We start from the raw sequence: 11,982 nt of genomic DNA on the forward strand, positions 1-11,982 counted from the left end.
TTTTCTCATTTTACTTGACCTCTCAGAAGTGCAGGGTTGATCCCATACTCCTTAAAGCATTCTTCTTTTGGCTTGCGCAACGCATTTTCTTGGTTTTCTTCCTTCCTAAAGGCTGCTTTTCAAATCTCCTTTGTTTTCACTCAACGTTTGGGTGTCCCAGGGCTCTGCCCTGGGCCTATTTCTTTGATATATGCTCTTCCTCTAGCTGACCTTATTTAATACCAAAACCTCAAACGTTACTCATGTGTTCATAACTGAAACTTTCAGTGTTTCTCCTGAAATGCCAGGCTTGTCCAGCTAACTGCCTACATGACATTTCCATATGGTTATCTAGTAAGCAATTCAAATAAAATGTCCAAAACAGAACCCTTGGTTCCCTTTTCAGCTTCCTATTTCAGTAAAAGGAACTGCCTTTCACTAACTGCTCAAGGCAAAAATATGAGCTTCCCTAATTGTTTTTTCTCCTTCATTCCATCACATCCAATCTGCTGAACTGGATGTCTTACAGAATCTACCTACAAAATATAACAGAATCTATCCATTCTATCATCACGGTCACACTGCTACATGTTAATCAACACCAACTCTAGCAAGTGCTCTCATAACAGACTCCTGGTTGGTCTCCCTGTACTACTCTTGTCCCCCTAAAAATCCATTCTCAGAGAAGCCAAATATAAATGAGATAATTTCATTCCCTTTCCCTTTAGTAGCTTCCCATCATATTTAAATCTAAGATTTGGGCCTTTAAAAGTCTTGCACAAACTAACTTCTGCTAATCTTTCTCATCTCAACTTTATCTCCCCTCCCCTACACCAGCCACACTATGCATAATTCAGCTCCTCAAATAGACCTAGGTTGACTCCCACCTTAAAGTCTTTGAACTTGCTGTTCCCTATGCTAGAGTGCTCTTCCCCTAATCATGGAATAGCTCAGCCCTCAATTTACATGTTCTCACTTCAGAAAGGCATTTCGTTAACACCCAGTATCACTACAAGAAGCAGGTGCCTTGTCTTTTTACCATCCTATAACCAATGTCTAGAACTACTGTGCCTGGCTCCATTACAGGCACTCAATGAACAAATAAATCCCCATAGTAGCCTTATTATCATAACTCGCTAAGTGACACAACAGCAACATTAGAAATAAATCTTTCTCAAGGACACACAGCTGGTAAATGGTGAGTCTATTTCCTTGATTCAAAAGGATCTTACATGATAAAAGGGACACACCAGTGATCACAAATTACAGCTGTACTATACATGTATGAAGTAGTAAATAGTTTGGTGGGAAATGAAATACAAGACACATTACTAAAAATTTACAAAGACTAATGCTCTTTAATGCTTCTGCTGAGTCTTCAAAAATTAAGACACTTGTTAACAAGTCTAAATTCGACAATCTATAAATTACAAATTTGTTAACCAAAATGCATACATATATGCATCTCTTAGAAAAAATTGTGAAAACACAAAAGGGTAAATCTTACCAGAATTAATTTTGGCCTGTAACCACTTTTTCATACACTCTTGGTGGACATACTGCAAACTTCCTGTACACTTGCATGGCTCTATCAGCAAATTAGATGATGATGCAGCTGCCATTTGACAAATTCTACATAAGTCACCTTCTTCTTCTTCTGAGTCCTCTAAAAGGAGGCTGGAAAAGAAGGCACATTTCCCAAAGCTATCATAACTCATCCTGGTTGGTGACTTCAGTCATATATAATCACAAGCTTTCTTTTTTGTTATTTCTACCCACACTGTCTCTGGGTGGAAAAAAACAAATAGTAAAAACAACAAAACAACAATAATTATATTCATCAGCAACCCTCTGATTGAAAATGAAAACCCTCTCATTGAGAATAAAATCGTAACAAATATTTTAAAGGTAAGTAAAATAGGCTAACCTATCATTTATTTTCAAATGATTTAAGTAATTTTGTCATTAGCAAATGACAGTTTAAGATCTATATTTTTCTCAATGCCTTTATAAGTACTTCTAAGAGACTTTAATTTCTGCAGTATTCCAGACTACTTCAAGTCCAACAGTATAAAGGTAAGATAAACTTACCACTTTTACCCCTTGGCTCCCCTCAAATTTTAGGGCTATTTCCATGAATTAAACACATACTGGCTTGTAGATTCTCATTTACATGTTATCAGAACCACGTTTAAACTGATAAACTTTTGTATTACAGAAAAAAATTTAAAAGTATGCTTTAAAATTCTCCATCTGCCCCCTCCCTGCAGCAATCTTATAAAAGTTTCCATTAACCTATGTTAATCTATTTAACAGGCCACTGTGTACTGCTTGATACATAAATGCGGAACAATAGTTTTATATAATAAGGTAAGTAATTGTTAAAATCCCTACTGCGTTAGTCCACTGTTGGCATGAAACAGGTACACAGTAAACTGGTAATACAGAATGCTGAACTGTTACTGAAATACAACCCGGAATATATGGATACCTAAATGAACTTAGCAAAAGATTTGTGGAAAGAGATGGATATACAACTGCTAGAAGACTTTCATGCCCTGGGTTAATCAGACATAACCTCAACCATAAATTATTTTTAAAGACTGAACATGGTATTTCATTTTACCTTTAAATTTAACTTTCTTCCCTTCATAGTTTCAACTATTTACTTGGTGGATTCAATTTTTTTTGTACCATTTTTAATTGCAGAATGTCTTAAAATCCTTAGGTATGAGGAAAGATGTAATACAGGAATGCAAACATACACACACATACTCTCTCTGGCAAAATAACCAACAAATGCTGTTTTTAAAATTAACCAGATAGAGTGGTGCTAGCTCAATCATTTCTCTCTGAAGATGACTAAAGTAATGCTTTGCTTTCTGCCTACACTACTGTACTTAAATTAACCTAACCTTTGAAGGCTGAAAATATGTTACTACATCCCTTAGCAGACAGCAGACAGCCTGCAGTTGGAGGAAGCTGCTATAATAAGCAAACATTAAAGCAAACACTACCAGGGTAGAGTAAATCTCTTTCTACAAAAAAAGGAAAAATAGCAAGTTTAAAAGCAGGAAAATAACAGTCACATGGCAAAATCTGTCCTATAAAATTAAAAATAAGGAGTATGGTAGCCCAATGCCCAGCATCTCAGAAAGTGTGCAGATTTTCCTTTATCACCTGAGTTGGATTTGAAAGTATTTTCTTATTAAAGTACAACAAAAATCAAAAAATAACACTAACAATTATGCTTCCCAACAATTCTACTAGGCCTTTGTGAAAAAGAAAAAAAAAATCCCACATTACCTTTATATAAGTCTTCTTCCTCAAAGTGTACTTCAAATAAACTACTTTATCTCATTTTAATAACTATTTTAATACTAAGTAATTAGACTAGGATGACTAAATTAAGAGTCAGGCTGGGACTAAGATCTCTGGTTTTTTTGTCTTTTCACTCTTACCAGTGTTCAACTCTATAAAGATTTCTTTGTATAAAAAGATTCTATGCTCTGCATTTAAACCATTCTTTTTTTTGAGACAGAGTCTTGCTCTGTCGCCTGGCTGGAGTGCAGTGGCGCAATCTCAGCTCACCGCAACCTCCACATCCTGGGTTCAAGCAATTCTCCTGCCTCACCCTCCTGAGTAGCTGGGACTACAGGCGCATGCCACCACACCCAGCTAATGTTTGTTATTTATTTTTTTTTTTTTTTTTTTTTTTTGAGATGGAGTCTTGCTCTGTCGCCCAGGCTGGAATGCAGGTGGCGTGATCTTGGCTCACTGCAAGCTCTGCCTCCCGGGGTTCAGGCCATCTCCTGCCTCAGCCTCCAGAGTAGCTGGGACTACAGGCGCCCGCCACCGCGCCCAGCTAATTTTTTGTATTTTTACAAACACAAAAAAAAAGAGACGGGGTTTCACCATGGTCTCCATCTCCTGACCTTGTGATCCACCCACCTCGGCCTCCCAAAGTGCTGGGATTATAGGCGTGAGCCACTGCGCTCGGCCATGTTTGTATTTTTAATAGAGACAGGGTTTCACCATGTAGGCCAGGATGGTCTCGATCTCCTGGCCTTGTGATCTGCCCGCCTTGGCCTCCCAAAGTGCTGGGATTACAGCGTGAGCCACTGCGCCCAGCCTAAACTGGTATTTCTGTTAAATAATACTAAATTCTAAAGAATTGGCTGGGCGTGGTGGCTCATGCCTGTAATTTCAGCACTTTTGGAGGTTGAAGCATGAGGACTGCTTGAAGTCAGGAGTTCGAGACCAGCCTGGGAAACAAAGGAAGACCCTGTCTCTACAAAAAATTTAAAGAAAGATAATATTCAGTATATACTTGAACTTCAAACACAAAATCAAAATTATTTTGTGCATCAAATTTTACTTTGTGAATCAAAGTAAATTTTGTGCATCAAATTCCAAAAAAAAAAATTTGCAGTGAGAAATGTAAATAAATGGTTAGTTAATAAATCATCTTAATAAAGGCTAAGGCAGATTTATTGGTAATCCATGGTCATTCAGTTCCTCTTACAGTCATTCAGTTCCTCTTACTAATCCCATTTAGCATTAGTCTACCAAGGAATTGGGTAAGAGATTAAGGTTTTTGTCTTTGTGTGTATATGTATTCCAACCTGGTTAAAATAACCTTTGGATTACTTTCTGACACAATTCACACCCCTCCACCATGGCCTATCCTCAGTTATTAATTCTTATCTATTTACCTATGAGTGAGACATCTTACTGGATGTAAATGTTAAGGGAAGAAATTTCAGGCTGGAAGCAGTGGCTCATGCCTGTAATTCCAGTACTTTGAGAGGTGGAGGCAGGTGGATCACCTGAGGTCAGGAGTTCGAGGTCAGCCTGGCCAATGTGGTGAAACCCTGCTTCTACTAAAAATACAAAAATTAGCCAGGCGTGGTGGCGGGTGCCTGTAATCCCAGCTACTTGGGAGGCTGAGGCAGGAGAATTGCTTGAACCAGGGAGGCGGAGGCTGCAGGGAGCCAAGATTGTGCCACTGCACTCCAACCTGGGCAAGAGAGTGAGACTCCATCTCAAAAATTAAAAAAAATAATGGGAGGGAGGGAGGGAAAAGAAATGAAACTTCAAATATCAATTTTATAAGAAGCCAATTTAGAAATGAAGCGTTCTAGGCTAGGCACGGTGGCTCACGCCTGTAATCCCAGCACTTTGGGAGGCCGAGGCGGGTGGATCACCTAAGGTCAGGAGCTTGAGACCAGCCTGATCAATATGGTAAAACCCCTACTAAAAATTCGAAAATTAGCTGGGCATGGTGGTGTGTGCCTGTAATCCCAGCTACTTGGGAGGCTGAGACAGGAGAACTGCTTGAATCCGGGAGGCCAAGGCTGTAGTGAGCCAAGATTGTGCCATTGCACTCCAGCCTGGGTGACAGAGTGAGACTCCGTCTCAAAAAAAAAAAAAAAATGAAGAGTTCTTTCTCTATTTTTGATTTATAGGTTTAAGACAGGTATTCGAATTTACCTCTCTTTTATTTTCTGCAATCTTTCTGGATCTCTTGAAGGCGCACTTTTAGTTTTATCACTTTTACCATCAGCTGAATTCCAACCTGAAGGAATAATATCTACTGTGATCATGACATTGTCGGTCAAATTACTCCCAAGTGCTGGGGGGACTGCAAACCGGAATAAGGAACCAGGAAGAATCCCTGCTATTCCTGTATTTCTTCCACCTTGAGCCGAATCTGATGTAGAGCCACCTGTTGTGGCACTGCTTGATGCTGCAGATGCTTGTGGTCTGTTGGCAGCTGCTCCAAGAGGATCATTCTGTGCTTCAAGGTGAACCACTTCATTTGATTCTCTTCTAAAAATATGAGATCTAGATGATGTATCAGAGGTAGATATCCTTGAAGATTCATCTCTTCCCTCTCGCCTCCTTCTAGAGAACAAAGGTGTGCATCTATTTCTAAGTGAGGAAGACAACCATGGTCCTGTATTTCTACCTTCGGATTCTTGGTTAAAATTTTCTGAATCTGACTCAGAGCTATGATTGTGGCTAAGAGATGACAAACCCCATCTTCGCCTAAGAAATCGAAATCCCTGAGAAGCTTCAGATGCCCTATTATCGGGAACTTCAGAAGTTGATGGTACATTACTACGGGACTGTGAAGCTGTCAAGATTCTTGGAGAAACGTAAGAATTTTCAGAATTCAGTGATCTTGTATTCAAGGAATCCTGAGTAGATCTTCGTGAAAAAAAAGTAGATGACATGCTAGAAGCTATGCGCGACAGCAATCTCCTGGTTGTCCGCCTACCTTCATTGTCAGAAGTTTCTTGAAATGGTCTTTGAGATGAAACAACCCTTTCTGAATTGCTTATGATTGGGGTTTCATCTCTACTTGAACTGTAAGAAAATCCAGGCTGTGCACTGCTTTGGGAAGATTCTGATTCTCTTGATGAAAAATTTGATCTTAAAGAATTTCTGGAGTCCCTAGAACTCAATAGGGTCTGATGTTCAGAAGGCAATTGGTGGTTTGTGGATGATGTATTCAACTGTAAAGTGCTCATTGAGTTTTCTTTTGGTCTTGCTCCTTGTGAATATGAAGGAACTCTGTCTTGAACATCTATTTTTGAAAGGAAGTAAAGATAACCAATTACATGAAATAATTTGAGCATTATTATTTGCATTTATTATGTTGAGTGCCAAAACGAAGCGCTGGATTCAAACTGATTACTGTTATATTGTAACTACAGAGTTTACTGTTATTATAGAAAAAACATAAACATATTTCTTTCTATTCCTACTGGTAAAATCCAGTACTGCCGTGTAAAGTCAACATTACAAATATATAAAAAAGGAATGTATTATGAGCTTACGAAAATTTTGATAAAATTAAAACAGCTGAATTTATTGATCAGAAATTATTTGATATGATACAATAATATCTAGTATTTAAATTGAGATGATTTTAAACAGGCCAAATAATACAATGTAAATGACTCTTAAAATGATTAAAAGCAAAATCATCCTAGGGAGACTGTTCTGGAGATTTTGTTTTACTCTGTGCAATAAATTAAAAGTTGTTTTAAACGTTTTAAACCCTTGTAATTTAATGAAAATCTTGCTAATAGCTAAAATTTTCCAATTTTTTTTTTCCTTTCAGGTTAACAGCTATAATTCTTATCCTGTAAATGTATCCTGTGTTACATCTGCTTTAAATAGTGGCTAGAACTATGAATCAGAATAGGGCTATGACATCTGCACTTTTGAAAGGATTCCTTAACTGGTGGTTTAAATCTTCAAATGGGATGAGAAATACTAAAGGATTCCTTTGCAAGGAAACTACCCATTCACCTTGTGTAAGAGCTACATTACTACACTGAAGTGCCATTGCACTACAGCCTGGGCAACAAGAGCAAAACTCCATCTCAAAACAGGCAAAGCAAACAACCAACCAACCAAAAACAAAGTGTGGGTCTTGAGGTCAATTTAATAAAACTAGAGGTACACCCATGTTATACTAAAGTAATTCCAAATTATGCCTTAAAATGGTGATTTCAACTTTCAGTTATTTCAGAAGTAGAAGAATCAGAAGTAGTTATTTATTAAACTACATATGTTATAAGCAAATTCTATTTGAGGATACAAGATTTAGTATGTTACTTTGTAACACAGACATTCTTAAAAGGAAAAATGCAAGTTAAACAACGTAAAGGTAGATGGAATCTAGATACTCATCTACTGTATTTTAAATTATTTTTTAAGATCAAAACAAGTACTAGAAAGAAATATTAAGGTATTCTGAAATCTTCCTAAGACAAAAGATACACTTTATTCCTTTTTACTGTTGTTTTAGTAATATACATAAAAAGGAAAATAGAACATTATGAGAAGCTATGCTTAATGTAATTTATACATACATGATGAAGTTGTGAAATCACCACTTCGGTGACTATAATCCATAAGATTACTAATAGAGGAATCTGTTCTTCTCTCCAAATCTCTCCTCTCTCTCATTAAGTCTGTTCCAAATGATCCAAGTACCACTGATGAAGATCTAGGAACTTGACTACGCCTCCAAGATGAATCTTAAAAATAAATGAAGAAGTTTTATTTCAGAGAAAGCTTTCAAGGCTTTGGATGGTAACAAATCTTCAGTAATACAGACGAAAGTTAGTGTTATTTATTATTATCTTTTTGTTTTGAGATGGAGCCTTGCTCTGTCACCCAGGCTGGAGTACAGTGGCATGATCTCAGCTCACAGCAACCTCCACCTTCTGGGTTCAAGTGATTCTCCTGCCTCAGCTTCCTGAGTAGCTGGGACTATAGGCGTACACCACCATGCCTGGCTAATTTTTGTATTTTCAGTGGAGATGAGGTTTCATCCTGTTGGCCAGGATGGTCTCAAACTCCTGACCTCTGGTGATCCGCCCACCCCAGCCTCCCAAAGTGTTGGGATTACAGGCATGAGCCACAGCACCCGGCCTTATTGTTGTTTATTATGAGAATCCCCAGTTGTGTAGCCATTATCAGGAACAAAATTCAGTAAAACATAAAATTATTCACAAACGAACTAATCACTTATGAAATTATTTCCTACTCTAAACACATTCTTCTCTAACACTAAAATCTACCCCATACATGATGTCAATGTCTCAGTCACTTCCCACAACATCTACCTATACGTGATGTAAAATGATTACAGAACAAAAACGTAAATCTTTCCAAACATGGAGAATTTCACAAAAAAAGTCAATGAAAGTGATGCTGGAGAACTGCCAATATCAAAATCAAAGTCATCTGGAAAGGGAAGATGTCAACAATACAATTTTATCAGAATTGTTTTTACTGCTACCACAGTTGGTTAATTTTTTATTCTAGAATTCTTAATTCTAAGAATTAAAGTATTGTTATACTGATATTTTATTAGACATGATTTCATTTAAAAGTAAATTAAACATTAAGTCTCAAACCTCTTTCCTTCACTATTTACCTTGAAATTTTGATTCTTTCTTCCCTAATCCTAGTAGTCTTAATAATTCCTCTTTATTAAGAGAAATGGCCCAGAGTATTTATAATGTTTTCACATAGCGGAAGAGAACAAAAATATCTCTGGCACAGTGGTGTTTGTCTACAAAGTTATTAACAGTCTGCTCTTAGCCATCACAACATTCTTAATATCCTTCAGATGGGCACGTCTTTCCCATGACATTCCAGATTATCAAAATAGACAGGAACTGCTTACATTACTTCAATTGGTAACACACAAACATTTAAAGAATTTTATCTCCAATTGTGTCATCACAAGTTTTGGCTCCTCTCAAACACTGGCACTGGCTAACATTTCATTTGAAGAGGAGTATGAGTGAGATGGTAGCCTCCTGACCTTTCAACAAAAGATCTTTTCAATGTGTGTGAAAAATATGTGTCTCAGTACAAAATACCAGGCATGACGCTTTATGGATAGATCATCCAAATCCCAGAGTGGTTAGTACCTTGTCCAATGCCACTCATCTAGTTAGAGAACTAAAACTGTGACTTTCTAATCCCTTGTGTAGAAATCCTACTAAAATACCACCATTTTTTTCTAACTCAAGAGTTTCCGTATTTGTTTTTTGTTTAAGAGACAGAGTCTTGCTCTGTCTACCAGGGTAGAGTGCACTGGCATGATCATAGCTCACCGTAACCTCAAACTCCTTGGGACCAAGCGATCCTCCAGCCTTAGCCTCTCAAGTGGCTGGGGAGTATAGGCATGCACCACCAGGCCCAGTTAATGCTTTTTTTTTTTTTTTGGTAGAAACAGGATCTCACTATGTTGTCTGGGCTGGCCTCAAACTCCTGGCCTCAAGAGATCATTCCGCCTTAGCCTTCGTATTTTCTGAAAATAAATATTATATACTACAATGTTTATCATTTACATAAGACATGCTTAAGCAATATTTTAAACATGTATCAGTAGATTTAGCCTTCCTTGTAACAATTACAAAATATAACCAACAGAATACACACATTTACCAATTTGATGATCATAAAACACCAGCTATTCTAATTAAAATCTGCTAATATCCTGTTTATGTAGAATATCTATATCAATTTTACAAGAAAAATGCAGAAGAGTTAATATCAGTTCTAGCATTAATTTAAACTAAGATTTTGGAAATTACGCTACATTTCTGACCCACTGTCTTCATATAAAATCTGCTTGCCTCATTCCAAAACTAAGAACAACTGTGTTACACCTAGGGAAAAATGGGCTTAAAATACCTACAGAAACATATTCTTACCTGATAACGTGTTTAAACCATTTCCAACATTTCTCCCAGCTGAGGTAGTACAGTTTGTACAGGAAAGTTTAGGTCTTTTTGAATCATGATCCCGTTGCTGGTTCTGCGATCTTGAGCGTGCTCCCTGAGTTATCTCAGATTCACTATACCACGCAGATTGAAATGGTGACGCAGATGCTGATGCTGACGTAGACTGTAAGTTCAAAAAAATTTTTTAAACAACAAAAGGCTGCATTCAGTATTAAATTTAATCAACAATCCTCTAATAAATTCCTACAAGCATCAATTTTTCGACCATGTAGTTCTTTTTTTTGAGACAGAGTCTTGCTCTATTGCCCAGGCTGGAGTGAAGTGGGGCGATCTTGGCTCACTGTAACCTCCGCCTCCAGGGTTCAAGCAATTCTCCTGCCTCAGCCTCCTGAGTAGCTGGAATGACAGGTGCGCGCCACCACGCCCGGCTAACTTTTGTATTTTTAGTAGAGACGGGGTTTCACCATGTTGGTAAGGCTGGTCTCAAACTCCTGACCTCATGATCTGCCTGCCTTGGCTTCCCAAAATGCTGGGATTACAGGCATGAGCCTCTGTGCCCAGCCTCCACCATGTAGTTCTTCTTTAGACTTTGTTCCTTCTACCCACTTGTCCATTTACTATACACTACAATTGTACTTTGCTGGGATCTCAATCTGATGTAGAGTTAAGTACTTTTTTTTAACCATATACAAACACTTGGTTATGAAACACTGAAGACCAAAACTGTAATCATTTTCCTAATTTTCAGTTCTTTTCTTTTGCAAATGAAATCTTTGTTGTACTGGTTTAATATTTCAATCTTTTGAGGAATCTAGACAGAACACTAAGCTATAAAGAGATTGTGAATTACCCTACTATGAAAATCAGATTTTTCAACTAATAACAAATTTATCCTTGTTCTGATGCCTAGTTTCCAGAATATGGTCATACAACACTAATAAGGGTATGCCTAAAAAAACAAAAAATTCCTAACATCAGAAATTTCTTCATAAGTGAATCAACAACTAAAGTACATATTTTAAAACCTGGCTCATGGTTTTCTCTTTTAAAATATATGTACACAAAATAAAACTTGTAACACAAATATCACTGATAATGTACAAACTATTTTTCTTCTCTCCAATTCTTTGTTAAGTTTACTCACTACAATGCATTAAAAAGGCAACAGTTTGTCTCCTTAAATATTTAGGTTTAAATGGCAACATATTTCAACCACAATTATTGAAATTGTACTAGTCTTTTTACAAAAATGTTTCCATCATGGCAAAGTAATTACCTGGACACACACACACACAGGACAGATAGACTAAGAAACATACATTTAGCATACAATCTCTAAATGGCTCAGAGACAGTAAGGATCTCTAAAATAAAAGTAATTTTTCAGTATATAAAAGAAAAATAATTTTAAAAGCATGCTACCATAAGTATGTGGTAAATAGTTTATTGTGCTAAAGAACATTAAAATGAAACCAAATTGTTTTAAGTGTTCTTCTAACAAACGAGTTAAAATGGAATGCATCATGGGCCATAATTTCGGTCTACATTAATCTAAAATTCACATGCTAAACACAAGAACCCAAAAAATGTGTTCCATGAAAGCTCTACAGTACAGGTAACAGATAAGTAAATAAATAATTATACTATAAATAAGTACTATAATAGTAGGTACAGTGAAAGTTTTACAGAAAGACCCTAAATATGTTTTTTTTTTTTTTTTT

General features: G+C 36.9%; 1 protein-coding gene across 12 annotated transcripts in view; it reads right to left on the bottom strand.

The window, feature by feature from the left end:
- MARCHF7 (membrane associated ring-CH-type finger 7) overlaps window positions 1-11,982 on the bottom strand; it is a 61,119-nt gene that overhangs the window by 14,812 nt on the left and 34,325 nt on the right. For 10 of the 12 annotated variants that reach the window (XR_001881355.1, XR_001881354.1, XM_017851297.1 and 7 more), the window contains 4 exons: window positions 10,233-10,425; window positions 7,869-8,036; window positions 5,473-6,571; window positions 1,487-1,656 (listed from right to left, as the gene is read on the bottom strand). Coding sequence is in view for 10 of the 12 variants with exons in the window: in XM_017851297.1 (XP_017706786.1) it covers window positions 1,487-1,656; window positions 5,473-6,571; window positions 7,869-8,036; window positions 10,233-10,425 (1,630 nt within the window). In the remaining 2 variants the exon portion in view is untranslated. The remainder of the gene's footprint in view (window positions 1-1,486; window positions 1,657-5,472; window positions 6,572-7,868; window positions 8,037-10,232; window positions 10,426-11,982) is intronic. The other 2 variants (XM_017851307.1, XM_017851306.1) reach the window with 1 other exon arrangement.

Source organism: Rhinopithecus bieti, unplaced genomic scaffold (genome assembly GCF_001698545.2).
Source record: "Rhinopithecus bieti isolate Rb0 unplaced genomic scaffold, ASM169854v2 scaffold_34391, whole genome shotgun sequence".
NCBI classification, from domain to species: Eukaryota; Metazoa; Chordata; class Mammalia; order Primates; family Cercopithecidae; genus Rhinopithecus; species Rhinopithecus bieti.